The following is an 18666-nucleotide window of genomic DNA, read 5'->3' on the forward strand; positions in this document are numbered from 1 at the left end:
TAACAATAGTAAAAAACGCGTTAACAATAGTACTTCATGGGTGACGTGGAAAACTGTTGGAAACACGCCCCTGAGGCTCGAACGGCTTATAGGCAGCGCGCGGAGCGGCGAGGTAAAGGGAATAACGGTGGGCGGAGATAGTCGAAAATCGGCCGTCGCTTGCACATTTTGCCGAGCTCTGCCATAAACTATACAATGTTATTCTTTCTTTGAAAATCTCTTTTTGTTGTAATATAGACATTTATAATAATTCTTTTAGGCTAGCTTTGCCGGTTATTTCAGATATGACTCAAATTAATAATACACTTACTATATATTTACATTATTACTGAATACTGACACATAGTATTTGTAATTTGTTGTGTTAGGTATAAATTTAATATGACAACTGATTTGTCATATCATCCTTTTTGGATAGTCGATTAAATCAATGAAACTTATACAGTATTAGAAAATTCCAAGTTCTTATCTACAAATTGGTGTAATAAATTTGTAGATATACCGAGATCAAAATTATAACACATTTTCGGTTAAAAATGTTTCTTGTTATTTCCTGATGCACATGGAGAGTTAATTTTTTTATATTCAGTATATCTTCGTTAACTCTCTTTCTTCAGCTACGAGGTATATCCAGAAAGTAAAAATACAAGGGCTGTGTAAGATGTAGGGATTTTTTTATTATACAGTTGGCACCCGTGACGTGTAGAGGGGTTCGTAACGGTCAAAATAAGCCATCGAGCGCCTCAGTCAGTTACGAAATATCGTCGCAGCAGCCTAATACGTCAACCAGTGCGTCCTCCGTTCGCTCCATCTACAGCAGGTGTGAGATTCGTTCAGTCATTCGGTTCTTCACTTTGCATAACGAATCGGCGGCCAGTATCCATCGCCAGCTCGTGGAAACTTACGGATCCGAAGTAATGAATCGTCAGAATGTTACTAAGTGGGTTAGGTTGTTTAAGGAAGGCCGTACCGACACTCACGACGAAGAAAGGAGTGGGAGACCGTCTGTCATTTCAGAAGAGCTTGTGCAGCAGGTTGAAGAAAAAGTTCGCGATGATCGTCGTGTGACTCTTGACGCCCTTAAAGAAAGTTTTCCACACGTTTCACGAAGTCTCCTGGGTGAATCGTGTCTGAAAAACTTGGGTTTAAGAAGTTGTGTGCACGGTGGATACCAAAAATGTTGACTCCGGAACACCGCAAAAATCGTTTGGATGGGACATTGTGACTCACCCATCCTACTCCCCTGACCTGGCACCCTCGGATTACCATCTTTTCAATAAATTGAAGGAGTTCTTGGGTGGATAGCGCTTTTCGAACGATGAGGAGGTCATGCAGACTGTGACAAAGTGGCTTCAGGAGGTGAAGCGAACGGTATACGACGGGGTATACAAAAGCTGGTGCCCAGGCTTCAAAAGTGCATTGACCTCAGCGATTATGTGGAGAAATAATAACATATTTTGGCACATACCATGTAAATTTCAATAAAATATATTCGTTTTTCGATTTTAAACAATTGTTGTATTCTTACTTTTTGGATGTACCTCGTGCATATAATATTTACAATATCTTCAGCTACATATAATATTGATAATATCTCTTTTTGTTCAGTTTTATTAAGCAAAAATTGTTTTTCTGAGAAACTATAACGCCCTATATTATAGAAATGAAAGCTCGTAAGAAAAAGAGTGTGATAGAGAAAGAGAGTGGTAGAGGGCGGGAGAAGACAAGAGAGAGAGAGAGAGAGAGAGAGAGAGAGAGAGAGAGAGACAGAACATAACTTTATAAAGACATTATAAAGAGCTTAACTTTATTAAGAAATGCTTCCTATTTTATTAAGGAATATAGGGTGTCCTATTTTAATGTCCCACCCCAAATAACTTTTTTATTTTTGATTGTAGAAAACAATGTTTCAGACAAAAGTTGTATGGTTTTGAGGAGAGCATAAGATGATGCCATTAGTTTGACATTGAATAGTTTCTTGAAGGTCACATAAAGCTCATCTTTAATTTCTTCAATGGAACTACCTACTTTTCATTACATATTCTTCTAGCTTACATCGGGAGTTTTCCAAAACCCTATAATTAAATACCTTTTCGTTAAGTACTTTTTAAGTTATAAGGCAAGATCGAAAGCACGATCCGACAGGTCAAGGCAATATCGAAAGTACGTGTCATTTTCAGCCTAAAATTCAAAAAATCAATTTCTTGGATTTTTGAACTTTCGGTTCAATTTTGACTATGATAACCTATTGACGTTTTGACCTGAAGTATACTTCATTATCCAAGTATACCCATTACTCAAGTATATTCCATACACACGTTAAAGAGCATCGATATTTTCTTGGCGAATGTAATATTTTGAGCATTGTTACGAAATTTTTTAGTAGTCCTGTAATTATGGCTGATTATCCGCCAAATGAAATAGTCGACATGATTCGTATTTTGGGTGAGGCTGGAAATAATTACGGTGCAGCGGAAAGGCTGTATGCTGAAAGGTATCCTAACAGACGTTATCTGTGTAGAAAGACAATAAAAAAATTCACCGAGAGGGCATAGCAGGGCAGTTTAAAAAGGATACGACAAAAATCTGGGTCAAGTGAAGCAAATTCATTGGTTGTTTTGAGTGCCACTGTATTGAATCCCCAAATTTCTACTAGAAAATCGAGGGACAACATGGCATATCGAAATCGACAGCAAATCGTATATTTAAAATAAATAGATTCCACCCCTACCATATCCATTTAACCCAGAAATTAAAACAGAGGGATTTCGAGCGACGCTTGCAATTTTGTAACTGGGCCTTAAATCAAATTCGAAGAAATCCACATTTTATCGCAGATATGTTCTTTTCTGATGAAGCCACGTTTAGTAACAGAAGGGGCGTTAATAGATATAATTATCATTATTATTCTGATCAAAATCCTTATTGGCAAAGGACCCAAGAATTTCAAAGACAATGGTCTATTAATGTTTGGGCAGGTATTCTTGGAAATGACATCATAGGCTCATATTATTTTGAACAGAATCTAAACGCGCAATATTATTTAGTATTTCTTCAGAATGATCTGCCCAACCTTTTGCGACATGTCAATAATGACTTGCTCAACCGAATGTGCTTTCAGCAGGATGGAGCACCAGCTCACAGGTCCCGAAATATTACAAATTATTTAAATAATAGATTTAATAATAGATGGATTGGAATGGGTAGTCGGACTCATAAATGGCTACCAAAATCACTTGATTTAACCCCTCTCGATTTTTACTTTTGGGGATGCGTAAAAGAAAAGTTTATGCGGAAGAGCCAACAACAGCGGAAAACATGAAGGAACGTATTCGAGAGATATGTACACGGAGTTGCGTCAACATACAGATCAGTACGACGGGTTGCCTGCCTGTTAGGCGCGCGTGGCCGGTAATGCAGGGCTTGCCGATATAATTACATGCCTACTACATGCAATGAAATATGCAATACTTCTAATTATCACGATCGGATTCACGTAACGGATTCGCACTATACAGGGTATCTATCTATCTATAAAGTTCGACCCCACCCCTGGATCTCGGAAACGGCTTTAAATATGGAAAATTGTTTCAGACAAAAGTTATAGGATATTGAGGGGGACATATGACAAAAATATGGACTTGACCTTAAATGACTTTATCAAGGCCAGGTCAATGTGATTGATATTTCCTTAAATGGAACCTCCTACTTTTTATTGCATATTCTTATAGCCCTTGTCGAGACGTTTTCAAAACACTATCTATTTTTGTTTGTTGCGCAAGCCATTCCCAAGATATAAAGCTTCAAAGTTGACATACCGCCGACATTCGCATTACCCAAGATGTGCCGCGTGGAGGTACACCTTCACGCGGTACACCTTGGGTGTACGAGGTTGCACGGTCGGATTTATGCCTCTTGTGCGTGCGTGCATGTGTGTGTGTGTGTGTGTGTGCGTGTGCGTGCGTGTGTGTGCGTGCGTGCGTGCATGCGTGTGTGTATGTGTGTATGTGTGTGTGTATGTGTGTGTGTATGTGTGTGTGCGCACGTGCGTGCGCGTGTGTGTCACAGTAGAGATAAGGACTCCACGGTTCGTCACTCCCGTAATATTTTTTACTCCAAACCTTTTTCACTGTGCGTGTGCGTATGTGTGGCTCTAAAAAGGACCAATTTTGTGTATATGTATTTCTTTAGTCAAAATTCCCCCCCCTCTTTCACTGTCTCTCTCCACCATTCTACTTTTCCTTCCTCTTACATTAGTTATTTTTTGCCGGTCACACACACACGCGCGCACACACACACACACACACACATACACACACACACGCGCGCGGTCAAGGTCAATTCCATATTTTTGTCATATGTCCCCCTCAATATCCTATAACTTTGTCTGAAACAATTTTTCATATTTAAAGCCGTTTCTGAGATCCAGGGGTGGGGTCGGACTTTATAGATACTGTATATATATATATATATATATCTATATATAATTATATTATATAATAATTATATTATAATTATAAAAATTATATATATATATATAATTTAAATTATTAAAAAAATATTATATTAGGTTAGGTTAGGTTAGGGTAGGTTAGGTTTTTTTAATAATTTAAATTATATATATATATATATATAGTGCGGATCCGTTACGATTGTGATAATTAGAAGTATTGCACATTTCATTGCATGTAGTAGGCATGTAAATATATCGGCAAGCCCTGCATTACCGGCCACGTGCGGCAGGTAACCCATCGTACTGATCTGTATGTTGACGCAACACTCTGTACGAACCTAAACGCAGATGTCCTTCAAAAAATGCGGGATGATTTTCGCCGTAGATTGGACATTTGTATCCAAGTAAATGGCGGTCTTTTCGGACATTTACAATAATTATACATGACCCGATCTTGTCTTGACTGGTCGGATCGTGCTTTCGATCTTGTCTTATAACTTAAAAAGTACTTAACGAAAAGGTACTTAATTATAGGGTTTTGGAAAGCTCTCGATGTAAGCTAGAAGAATAAATGAAAAGTAGGTAATTCCATTGAAGAAATTAAAGATGAGCTTTATGTGACCTTCAAGAAACTATTCAATGTCAAACTAATGGCATCATCTTATGCTCTCCTCAAAACCATACAACTTTTGTCTGAAATATTGTTTTCTACAATCAAAAATAAAAAAGTTATTTGGAGTGGAACATTAAAATGTGGGACAACCTGTATACGTTATTTCATTTGTTCCTAACCTTTCTACGTTATAGTTTGTATAATTTATATATAATCATATATAAATGGGCATAATTATATATAACTATTTTCTAGGACACGTACAAATTCTCGATCAAAGTTCGGTCAAAATGATAAATTTAAACATTTGCAAAATGGAAATTGATTGTCATTAGATATAGTTTGAGATCTAGATACGCTCTATTGATACAAGATAGTGAAGAATTTATAATTCGTACATTGTGAATATATTTTTACTATGGGCAAGTGTAAATTTTAGATGTATATTTTCATTAAGATAAAAACTCTGTATAGTATGAAATTTTTATTTAATTCTAAAGTCATCGTTAGTTCTTGAAAGAAAATAATATATCATTCTTCTTGAGAGAAAATAATATATCTTCCTTTAATTTTAATTTTATAAATAAATAGTCTAACAATAAAAATATTTAGAAGACGTCCTAATGAGATATTCTGAGAACGTCTCAGCGTTCTAGGAATTTCCTCTGAATATTCCCAAGAGTTCGTGTGCCGTCAGATTAAATTATAAAGTAAGTAAGAAAATAAACATTAAGTATCATTATTATATTATTATGTTCATAATTATTCACAATTATCGTTTTTATAAGTCGAAAGCATTATTGAAAATATATCTTTACAAAATATAACGAAATGACGATTCATTTAAAAACGGCATTTTTAAGAATGTACCTACAGTTTACAATTGTGAATGCATTCATATTATTGAGTGGCTGAAAATTTATTGTTATCAAATTTTAATAGATAGTTTTACATATTCTTACCGAGTCCGACCATGGCCCGAAGGATGTTTCCATGCTGGGATAAACCTGGAATAAAAATATACATTTAAATATTAATTTTAAGTATCCTGTAAAACACATTATAACAATTTAATATAAACAATTTTATCAAATATTTAACATCAAATAAATCGCACAAATGCGGTAACATTTGTTTTCATATATAATAATTTGCTCGATGGTTTTGTATCAAGTAGCGATTGTCGTAATGGATGTTATCGTTACTAGAATATTTACTGTACGTCCTCATACATTCTCACGCTTGTATCTATCAGTCATCTATCATAATCAATCAAATTGATACACACTCTTTATTTAAGTTAACAATTTATGCTCTGTCCAGATATTCTTATGTCGATAATTAATCACTCAAACAAAGCGTGTGAAAATATAACGACGTTATGTTTATAACATAACTCGTAGTTGTAATATAATGTAGTTATATTTTCTTTACTCCTTTCTTTTTCTCTCTCTCTCTCTCTCTCTCTCTCTCTCTCTCTCTTTCTTTTTGACTCTCTTTCTCTCGATCTCCCTTATAAGCTATACCTTTATAAACTATAAAGTAATATAGTATGAGTAACCAGTGTGTATATAGTTTTATAAAAACAATTATTTATTTTGAATATGATTTTATTGTTTATGGATATTTATATTATTTCAACAGTCTATTTGTACAAATATTTCTGTGTAAAAAAGACATGTAACATTTTTTATACGTATCGTAAAATAACTTAATCATATGATTTGGCATTTGTATACGTGAGGAAATACGTAAATTAGCGACATCGTCATTATTTTGCAATGATTTCTCAAAAAGAGAGTTTGGAGATAATATATAGATATTTATAATACAACTGGTTTTAATAACAACTGGTTTTAATAACATGTTTTGAAATAGATAAGATGGAATCCATACACGCGCAAACTGTATAAAAATATGAATGTAAAAAATGGTAGCAATTATAGTCTGATAACTAAGTTTTGAAAATTGTCATATTCGTTATAGCAGATATTATCAATTTCATTATTTTGTATGTGCGCGCGTACGCATTCTCATCATATTCTCGTTATTTAAACTAAAATAATTGTTATTAATAATTACGTATTCTCTTGAGCGAAAATATCTTTAGTAAGAACATAGTATTGACTCAGTTGTTCGATTACAAGCGTATGTTTATCAACAGAAGACATTTCTTATAAGTTCAGTATCCATAATGGTTTAATTTGATTGGTTAGCACTTTATACTTATAGTAGCATCCCGTACTTATCATCGTTAGTTCGTAGTGGACCGTTATAAAGGTAAGATACAATAATCTCAAATTATATTTCCAGTTGTAGAAACTAGTTGCAACAAATGCGTTAAATATAATTGATTAAGAAGAAAATTAATCCGTGCAAAGCAATATACAAGATAACAGAAAGAGAAAATATAAGAAACAGATTTTAGAATATTTATAAGTTCTAATTTCCTGAAATAATAGCCTTGAGAAAGAAATGTTTGTCTTGTGTTTTTTTTTTATATATTCTTTGATATAACTTTTATTTCACATATTGTATTATACCTTCAAATTCTTGCATTTATTCATTTGGTGATTCATTGTATGTAATAAAAATGCATTAGATTATAATTTACCATATATTATATTATTAAATTTAGATCTTTTGCGGTTAAGCTAGTGAGGTTTAAAATTATATTTGTTATAAACTATATATTTAATATTTAATTTAATAACTAATATTTAAATTAAACTTTTTTCGTAATTTTTCGGAAGAAATTATTTCATCACCTATTAAAAGTGTGCCATGGTATTATCATATAGTATATAGTAAAATATATAACATATATATTAATATATATAATACATATATATATACACACACATACACACGCACGCACGCACACACGTACATACACATATACACGCATACATACGCACACGTATACGTACACACACATACATGCACCATACGCACACACGCACACATGCACACACAATAGGTAAATAATATAACAATTGCCTAATCTTTATATTTATTTCTATAAGAACCAGCAGATCGATAGTAAATTTATAGTTTATAGTAAAAGTAAATGTACAGTTTATAGTAAAAGTAAATGTATAGTTTATAGTAAATGTAAATTTATAGTTATAGTAAATTTATAATTATGTAAATTTATTACATCATGTATCTAACTTGTGTAATTTCTTCCAGGATTCGAAATGCCTTTTGAGACACGTACCTGTTGTTATTGTTTCGTTATCCTTAGTTTGCTCTCCACGTAAATAGTGATACAGTCGCTCGTTATAAGAATCATTACCATGCTTACTCACTACCTGATACATGTGTAGTCGCTATATATATTATAAATGACTAAAATATTATTCTTCTAGTAAGTGTTAATTCTTTTCGTAGTTACGGCAAACGACATTATTTCTGTGTGCTTTTCTTCCTCCTGCTTCTTTTGTAAAAATCGAGATTCAATCCGATCTTGCATTGCAAGTTATTTCATATTTAATTTCCTTCGCAGCTAATAAATAAATCGTTTGTGCAGATATGATGGATGTGAAAATGGACGCGTTACTATTAACGCTGCTGTTAAATATTAGCCTGGTATTTATCCAGGCGATGGAATTATTCACCAATAGAGACGTCGGAAATTGCTTAGAAGCTACCTCTTATGATCGTTTAACGAACGTAGTGGAGCCACTAAAATATAATATTAAATTCAACATAAGATTACATTATCAGACGATCATCGGTGAAAGCCATATCAGAATACGAATTGCAAACTCAACCAATATTGTGGCTTTACATGCCCACAAGCTCAAAATAAATGGTTATGAGTTGCACCTCACAAAATTTAATAAAACATGGAGTGAGGACGTTGTGAATGGCAACGGTAACAGCAACGACAACGACAACGGCAACGGCAACGGCAACGGCAACGGCAACGGCAATGGCAATGGCAATGAAAACGATAACGGTGAAAACGGTAATAATGGCAACGGTGAAAACAGCGATTTTGTTTTGGATGATTACAAACTGCAAGACTATAGTTACTGTACCGTATCGCAGATCTTAGAGTTATATTTTGACAAAGAATTGCATCGTGGATATTACGTTCTATATATGTCATTCACAGCTCCTTTGTCCAGATACAAAGGCTTCATCCAATATCCGTACCTTCAGGATGAAATAAGTACAAGGTAAGTAAACGTGAAAATACCGCGATCGCATTTTTTATTTACGAAATATCGCTGTTATTTATTGTCTTGTTTGTTATCTATTTTCGACGGTAATACCACTATTAGATATCGAGAGTTTCATATAAAGTTTGCAATATTGTGAAATGTAGCGAACAAGTATTGTTCCGTGAAACCCAAATATTGAAATCCAAAAATTAGGGTGAATAGACATAATTTCTGTGTATATATTAAGATAATAAACAAAATAATTTTCGCAAAATATATATAATTCTTTCCCAAAATATATAATTTTATTTCGAAAACAATATACACAGGTATATAAGTTTAATACAATTTTGCTGTACATAAATAAGATATAAGTGCACTTGATTTGAGCAACAAGTTAATTCCAATTATTCCGTAAAATTGTATTTTGAAAAATTATCCCGATATTTAGTATCCGGATTATTACTATAACTTCAGGAAATTTTCACGTATATCTTTTCTCAGGACAATGTATATCTACTCCTGAAATATTACATCCAACTTACTTTTATTGATGCTCATAGATCACAGACACGTTTTTTATTTTCAAAATACTATTCTTTGCTTCTATTCATTTTTAACGAATCGATCGATTTTCGCGTATCGTATTTGTTACATGTCGAAAATTTTAGATAAATTATGTAATATCCTGTATAAAAATTTTTTAGGATTTTCCCAGATGCATAAGTCGCTCACGATAATGTATTTGTATATATCAGTAAAATTTTTGTTATATCAAATAAGGAAAATTCCATTTTCGTACTAATCATTGTATTTAATTTAATAATAATATAAAGACATAAAATTCTAATGCAGAAAATATTAGAAGAAAATATAAATTTCCTGCTTAGAATCGCGTATTTCAAATATTACTGTTCCAACTTGAACTACGTATACAGGATGTTTCATTTTAAAAAACGCAGCTCGATAATTCTTCAGAAGCATTTTCAGCAAAAATATTTCGGATAAAAGTTGTATGATTTTAAAGGGGACATAAAACAGCTATACTATTTTGTTTACAAATGGTACCACTTTTAAGATATTCACTGATTATTACTTTTCTTAAATGGAAACCTCAATTTTTGATTACGCCGTCTTTTTCTATCAATTAATATCAACAACTTTTGTCTGAAATATTTTTTATTTGGCTAATATTTTTTGAGATATTTAAGGAAACCTTGATAACTTTTTCAATATTTAACTGACGATATCTCACTAACTATTTGTCGGAAGAAAAAGTGATACTAGACTTTTTTGCTCTATTTAATCTCAAAAATATATTGTTATAATAGCACCCTGACTTTTGGAAATTTCAAAATCACCAAATTAACAATAGTCATGGCGCTATTGTAACAATATATTCTTGAAACCAAGTAGAGCAAAAGGTCACTTTTTCTTCCGACAAATAGTTAACGCGATATTATGAGTTAAATATTGAAAAAGTTATCAAGTTTTCCTTAAATATCTAAAAAAATATTAGACAAATGTTTCAGGCAAAAGTTGTTTAAAATAATTGGTAGAAAAATGTGGTGTAATAAAAAATTGGGGTTTCTATTTAAGAAAAGTAATGAATATCTCAAAAGTGTTGTAAACAAAATAGTATAGTTGTTTTATGTCCTTCTTGAAATCATACAAATTTTGTTCGAAACATTTTTGCTAAAAATGCTTCGTTGAAGAATTATCGAAGTGCTTTTTTTAAAATGGTACGTCCTATATAAATTTCAAAAATTGAATTAGATTCTAATTAGATCTCAAGAAATTTGTGATGCAAAATTATAAAATGCTATATCTAAGACACTTTTATGTTTATACTCCAACGAATTGACTTGTTTATATTATGCAATGGCCGAGAATATGTCATGATCAAACGTACGTCATTGATATGTGATAGATGGATGGTTACAACATTTGTTGAACGGAATGAAGCCCGAAAGATGTTTCCATGCTGGGACGAACCAGCGATGAAAGCTTTCTTCAACATTTCCGTCCAGCATTCGGGCCGCTACATTGTCTTCTCAAATACGCCTATACGACGAGTGGACAAAGATGATGAACACGATATACATGTCACGTATTTTAAAACCACGGCCGCAATTTCACCTTCTTCCATAATGATCACGATAATCAACGATGTCGTCAGCCACCCTATAGAATTTGCGGTCAGCACTATATGGTATAGAGAGGAAGTAACAGATTTGTTGCATTACACACGCAATATCATTGAATCGGTCAGAGACTATTTGTCCTTGACTACGGACGTACAAGAAAAGAAACGCAGAACAAATTTGATCATGATTCCAAACAATCCATTGAAGTCCATAGGATGTTGTGGACTTTATCTTTACAGGTACGCAATTCACATAATTGAATTATTACCTAACTAGTAGAGGAACCTCAAGAAATCACTGTTATCACTGAAATTTGATGGTAGGCATTCGTGTATGGTCAAATCCAAGAGAAACGTACAATCATTATTGAATAAAAGAATTTTTAATGCTCGAAAATCTGTTATTCGCTTTCGTATCTCAAATCGCATAGAAAGAATTTTATAATAAAAATTATAGCACACACACACACACACAATCACGGTATTTTTAACTGAAGAATATATATCAAAATCTTGCGCATGAACGTATTACTTAATTATAATCTATTTATTTAATTATAGTCTAATTATATGCTATTTTTATATTTTAGAAACTAAAAAATAATGTTCTTTCTTAATTTATTATGTCTTCTAGCGAGATAAATTCTACTGATAAACTGCGTATTATATAAACATCTGTATATTAGAAAAAACATGATACAGTTGAAAATAATTGATAAAAGAAAAAGATTCTTTGTGCAGAGCGATCGAAATTTTATCAAATTGCTAAAAATTTAATATGTTTGTAGTCATATGTAAAGCATAAAATGGCGACTGATTATGACTCATTGCAAGGATCTTCAGTGTAATAATGGTAATTTTATATTTTACAGAGAGCAAGATTTTACATATGATGAAAAAATCCATTTCTCTGGTCGCAAAATTGCTATAGCGAAACAGCTGGCGCATAACATAGCACGTCGATGGTTTTTGGGGGTGGTCAGTCCATCTTGGTGGACTGATTCCTGGTTAGGAGAAGCACTTGCCGTGTACTTCTCTCATTATACCGTAGCCAAGGTAATATGATATCGGCGAAATGTCAACTCATTTTTATTGTGGAAGTACACTTATTACTTCGAGGTAATTTGTACGATCAAAAGCAAGTTTTTCGAATAATTTTGGTAAAAGGAAGTTTATAGATATTTGGATGAAGAAGGGTTTATAGAGAATCGATTAATTTAGGTGAAAATTTAGGTTTATACACAGTTAAAAACATTTCGTACTTTTGTTAAAATTATTTGTGTGCAGAAAGTTTTGTGTTAAATTTTTTACATAGTTGTGTGTTAATTTAACATATCGTTGTTATGGTACCTAGACTTTCTTGTGTTAAATTAAGATTATCTATTTTCAAGTGTTAAAATGACATTTCCAAGTATTAAAATAACACAATTTATATATAAATGCATGAATACTTGCTATGACATACATGTATTTTATATGTATTTTATATGTTGAAGTCAACACCTAAAATGTGTTACTTTCTTCATTATAACAGTTATCTTGGGTTAAATGTATAATATTAACGTTTCTGGTATGTGAAGATTAGATTTTTAATACATAGATTATATCAATCTAACATTTTCATTTCATTAAATCATAGATCATTACTTTTCCCAAATGTTGAAGTAACATTCATTGTATGTCAATTTAATACAAACTATGATTCTTGACGGCATTCAAATGTTAAATTTTTGTGTTAATTTTTTACATATTATGTGTGTTATTTTTTAACATATTTGCTGTATGTTAAATTAATACATAAATGAAAGTGGATAATTTGAGACACATGAAATATATTAAATTTAACATATTATTTCTTATAGTGTAGAGATAAAGCATTATACTTATGTAAAAACTAGCTACACCACCATTTTGCCAATGAAATATGCGAAGAAATATCCAATTGTATTTAAAAACAGTTGTAATTGATTTATTTTCTTCCGCTTACCAATGCAAATTTTCAATTAGGAGATTACCTCTTTGGTGTACTTTAATATTTAGCAGTTCTTTATTTCGGTCCATTTTTGTTATATTCGTTTTTTCTTTCAATCTATTTACGTGAAGTCTTGAAAAAGAATATATTTTCTTTTTTGTTTTTCTTTTCGTACTTGGAGTATTACTATAAGTTATATACGTTTACAGTTATTTTCAAAACTAAATGATCAAAAATTCTGATTTTTTCCTTATATAATACTGATATCTCATTTTCAATATCACAATAAATTTTTACTAAAACTCTGAATTTGTAATAGTGGAATTTGTGATAGTAGAAATACAAAATTGATACTGATGATGATATAAAGATAAAGAAACACGCTTTAAAGTTAAAGAATTAACTTTAATTGCAAACATCTTAGTTTTTGAACGTTTGATTATTTTTTAATTACGCAAGCAGATAACATTTCGATTAATAGGTAATTTAAGTTACCTATGTGGATTTCTGGAAAATTTATTTCACGTGGCAACTATCTTAAACCCGTGCGAATATTTTCAACAGCAATGAAACAGCGCTTATCTATTTTACTAATTTAAATACATTTTTCTACATTCATTTGTTTGCAATCATTATTGTCTCCAGATGAAGCAAGATCCTATGTACATACATCTCTTTGTCGTCCAGACGCTACAGCCTACATTTCGTTACGATGTTATGCTCCAAATGCAATCTATTGCAGAAACATACGAAGATATTGCTGAAATCGATGCAAACGAGATCGACACGACGTTTTATTTTCATCTGAGTAACAATAAAGGTGAAATTTGGATATAAGTTCATGGTTGTCGCAAACATTATTTTATTTGAACTGGACTCAATATGCCACGTCTTACTTTAATGTGAATCATTTTAGGTGCCATCTTTATTCGCATGTTGCAAAATCTTCTCGGAGTTCCAAATTTCCGAGAAGTTGTCGACAGATATGTGAGCAAATAGTGAGTAATGTATTGCAATATTTTTATATCTACCATATATACGCGCGTGTGCGCGTGTGTATGTGTGTGTGTGTATTTTAGTGTCTTATTTTAGAGATATTTGTGCGTTCGGTCGTTATACCGATTAATGATATAAAAAGAAGTTGAATTAATTAATCTACACAGTTATAAATCGTAATATATTAATAGAATTGCAAACGAATTTGTATAAAATAGGACACTTGTATATTTAATAATCATTTAGCGTATATTATTATAACAAAAAGTGTTATCGATGTCAACTCTTGTAAATTGACTTCCGGATAAATGAAATTATAAAAAATGTATTGTTTGTCTGAACTATTGCAAAATTCACATGTTATCAACGTTATTAAATTTTGATTCAGTAAGTCCAGTTCTGCCACCATCAACGACTTTTGGAAAGTAGCACAAGCAGTTTATGACAAATCAGAGGAAAGTGACTATAATATAAAAGAAACAATGCATACATGGTTAAAGGGAAAACAATATCCTGTACTGTATTTGAAAACTAATTTTAGTACTTCTAAGACAATAGTTTCAGCATCGTGTGAGGACGGCAGTAACTGGATAATACCTGTAACTTATAGCAAACTGTCAACCATCCCTCACCGACAAACTGTTCATGTTACGGAGCTCAAATGCTCCATAAGTGATGATTTAGATGATGTTCAAATAGATGATATAATCATATTAAATCACAAACAAGTTGGTAAGTACTGACCGCGTGATTGATAAATTCATTATATTTTCGTAAATTATTTCACAATATGCTCAGCATGCAAGATACATTATTTGTACAACATGTTAATGAATTTGTGTTAGGATGTTCGGCAGCAGATAGAGAAATTCGAAGCCGATCATTTTTATTTAATATACTCATGTTAGAAAATGCTATTTTCCTGTATTACGGGCTGGAAGAGATTTTGCAAGTATGTCTGCATACCGATTAACCGCTTTTCAATTTTCAAATGAAAAGAATCATACAATATTTTTGACATAAATTGATCCCTCAAGTCGCATTCTGTGTTCAAAAAAATTGAAATAAAATCGTTAAAAGTTGAATTATATTTCCCGAGATATTTTTAACATCTTATTCTAATTTGTTTCACCATGAAATATCTTATATTAAAATAGAATGTATCTCAAGAATTATGCACTTCTCGATGACCATATTTTAATACTTTCAAGTCTCTTTCATCCTTCCTCTCTGCCCTGCTTCCCACTTGTTATAAGTGTTATAACATTAATTTATCAACATCTTATGTACGTTGACATAGAAATGAAAAATATTTACATTCGTAAAAATTGTTTAACAGATATGATAAAAATATCTAACAGTGGTTTAATAAAATCAATTTATTTTTCATATATTAGGATACTACCGTGTCAATTACGACAACAAAAACTGGAGAAAAATTTCTTCTTACTTACGGTTCGACAATTATACCGATATTCACGTCCTCAATCGTGCTGCATTCATCGATGATGTGTATTATTTTATGACAAAAGATGAAGTTGAAATCTCGGTTTTCTTCGATATCATGAAATATTTTAAACGGGAAACAGATTTTGTTGCATGGTATCCTATGTTTAATATTTTGTCATATTTGTCAGATTATTTCGAAAATACAAATGATAGATTTGTGACAGTAAGTAATAATATTATCATTAAATATTGATAAGTTTTAAATGCGTACGTTGCTTTATACGTGAAACAAATATTGCTTAAAATATTATAAAGTTATATACAATTAGATATAATTATGCAGGATACGGCATTTAAATTAAGACGTCTAAATATGTAAAAAGAGAAAGTAAAATGAAAAGAAATATTTGAGACAAAAGATGTAGGGTTTAAGGTTTCAAAGGAGATATGTTATGAGAGAGATAATGTTATTGGTTTCTTTGGGCAGAGTGTTAAGATAAAATGAAGGTCAACTTCATACTTTTTAACGGCGCCTTAATTTTTTAAATATCTACGTTTATAGTCGTTTTCATGATGCTATTCAATAACCACATACTCAACATTGTAGGAAGTTGAATGACAGAAATTGAATAACGAAAAATGACAATAATTTTTTTTGGAAATTCATATACAACGCTACAATTATATAATTGTATATAATTATTTTGTATATAGTTATTATGAACTAATGTAATTAATATATTCGTTATCGGTATTACATATATTTGATAAACCAATTTCTTACGAGAGACCAACATCATGTATGTGTGATAATGATAATTTTTTTCTATATTCATGTAAACAAATCAAGTTTATTTTTCGCAATCACGTAACATAATATCAAATATAAGAAGATCTGTGGAAAGGATTTCTTACAAATGAACAGTGGTAGAAGATGTATTAACAAAGATTAATATTACTTAATGACTTTTAGCCACACATATTAGATATCTTGAGTGCACTCATTAAGAATATCGGTTACGATGAAAAACCTGATGATGATGACATGAAGAAGTCGTTACGATTATTGGCAGTAAAATGGGCTTGCAAACTCGGTTATCAAGAGTGTCGAAAAGCTGCCAACAGTAGACTGGACATGCACATAAAGAATCCAGTGGCATATCAGTAATTTTATTTACAATCGTTACTATTCTGCAATATATTTATCTTACAATATTTTGCAATTTGTTTGTTGCAAATTGTTCAACTATTCATGCTCAATCAAAAATTTAATTTCTGTGGTAAATTCTTATTTTTGTTCACGTGTGTCATAGAATTGTACCATACTGGAAAGACTGGGTTTATTGCACGGGCATGGAAATGGTAAGCCTCGACACCTGGCATCAGATGCTGAACAACGGAATAAAGAATAAGGATTTGGAGATTTTAATGTACTTAACTTGTTGCAACGAAGATTCACTTCTTTTGTATTATTTAAATTTCCTTCTGGTATACGATGATCTGAATTCGATGAGCCAGAAAAAGTTTCTAGATAGTGATGAGCGTTTCAGAATTTTTAATACTCTACTAAAAAGACACGTGGGTAAAGAGATAGTGTTTAGATTCGTCTTACAGAATTATAAAAATATATCGCTCAGGTGATTTTTGTTCTCAAAAAAATATTAATAGTGCATGACCACGAGAGTAAGCTGAATTTATCGATAATTTGTTATTCTAATTTGGCAGGTTTGGTAGAACTCTAATGGAAATACTAGGTGATGCTATTATGAATATGAAATATTCGTTAGAATTCGACATGGTAAAATTCATTTTTTTCAAATATATCTTTTCTCTTTATCTTTACTTCTTAATTATTTTTGTATATATACTGAGTTTTGTTACGTCAAATCAATTAGCCATTTGTTGGTGTTAAATAATAGACTTACCTTAGGCTTTGACATTTAATTATATCTTTATGTTTTTTAAAATTTGTTTTAGATAAGAGAGTTTGCAAAGCAATTCCCAACAGATGATAGTAATTATGAGAATATACAGTACTTATTAGAAGCACGAATTAATCGAATAAATAAAATAATAGACGAGTATAACTATTTTTAAAATTGGGAGAATGGAAATCTAATAGAAATCATTCATTCAAACAGATTCATTTGATAAACAACCGGATATGATATCTAGTTATTTAAATATTTATATTTAAGTTAAAGTAATTAAAATAAATTATGATATTATCCATTCAAATCATAAATAATCTTAATTGTTAGATTAATTAGTAAATCATAATGTAGCATAATTTATATAAAATATAAATATATTGCGCATATAAATATATTTAATGTAAGATATAATATAATATTCTCTTTCTTTGATATAATAAGTAAAAAATATAATAAAATAAATAAAAATATAATAAAAAAATATATTTATATTATATGCATATATAAACATATTTATATATACATATATGTAATACATCTATGTAGATATATACATATGTTTTTATTTACATCAGGATTTTATATACATACATATGTACATAATATCAAAGATTGTTATTCATATTTTTAATAAATTATATTAAACATATATTTTATGATTTTTTCCTCAAAGTATACATCAATATTTTTATGAGAACATGATTTTATAATATTTGTTTTTTCCGCTTCAGCAGGGATCTAATTAAAATCTCGGCGAAGTATTTGCTTGTAAACATAAAGATGGATTTACCTCTCTCGCTTGGTATCCATTGAATCGATGATTACGTCGCCAAAAACAAGCCCACAGTCTGCTTCCGCGATCTCACTCTTTCCTCGCACGTGTAACCTACATTTCAATAAGGAATAATTAATATAATATAATAGTGTAATT

General features: G+C 31.1%; 2 protein-coding genes across 6 annotated transcripts in view; one reads left to right on the top strand and one right to left on the bottom strand.

The window, feature by feature from the left end:
• The window catches only part of spri (Src homology 2 domain-containing protein sprint), a 251680-nt gene that overhangs the window by 108701 nt on the left and 124313 nt on the right, over positions 1-18666 (bottom strand). For all 3 annotated transcript variants that reach the window (XM_025298043.1, XM_025298044.1, XM_019844535.2), the window contains 2 exons: positions 18526-18621; positions 6029-6073 (listed from right to left, as the gene is read on the bottom strand). In XM_025298043.1, coding sequence (XP_025153828.1) covers positions 6029-6073; positions 18526-18621 — 141 coding nt within the window. The remainder of the gene's footprint in view (positions 1-6028; positions 6074-18525; positions 18622-18666) is intronic.
• On the top strand, positions 7310-17979 carry LOC105189911 (glutamyl aminopeptidase-like). 3 transcript variants are annotated; one of them, XM_011152314.3, is made up of 12 exons: positions 7310-7346; positions 8599-9253; positions 11169-11624; positions 12257-12440; positions 14002-14176; positions 14273-14354; positions 14741-15084; positions 15750-16024; positions 16775-16965; positions 17115-17438; positions 17527-17599; positions 17779-17979. In XM_011152314.3, exons 2-12 carry the CDS (start codon positions 8601-8603, stop codon positions 17896-17898), a joined length of 2877 nt encoding a protein of 958 aa, XP_011150616.1. In that variant the 5' UTR covers positions 7310-7346; positions 8599-8600; the 3' UTR covers positions 17899-17979. The 3 variants fall into 3 exon arrangements, with proteins under 3 accessions (XP_011150616.1, XP_011150613.1, XP_011150614.1); XM_011152311.2 differs by lacking the exon at positions 7310-7346 and adding an exon at positions 8262-8436; XM_011152312.3 differs by lacking the exon at positions 7310-7346 and adding an exon at positions 8429-8510.

The sequence above is a fragment of the Harpegnathos saltator genome, unplaced genomic scaffold (genome assembly GCF_003227715.2).
Source record: "Harpegnathos saltator strain DR-91 unplaced genomic scaffold, Hsal_v8.6 scaffold202, whole genome shotgun sequence".
Taxonomy (NCBI): Eukaryota; Metazoa; Arthropoda; class Insecta; order Hymenoptera; family Formicidae; genus Harpegnathos; species Harpegnathos saltator.

Coding starts and splice junctions, on each gene's coding strand:
- LOC105189911 (XM_011152314.3), top strand. CDS start 8,601: ATGATGGATGTGAAAATGGACGCGTTACTATTAACGCTGCTGTTAAAT. Junction 9,254..11,168: donor CAGGATGAAATAAGTACAAG/GTAAGTAAACGT, acceptor GATATGTGATAG/ATGGATGGTTACAACATTTG. Junction 11,625..12,256: donor TGTGGACTTTATCTTTACAG/GTACGCAATTCA, acceptor TATATTTTACAG/AGAGCAAGATTTTACATATG.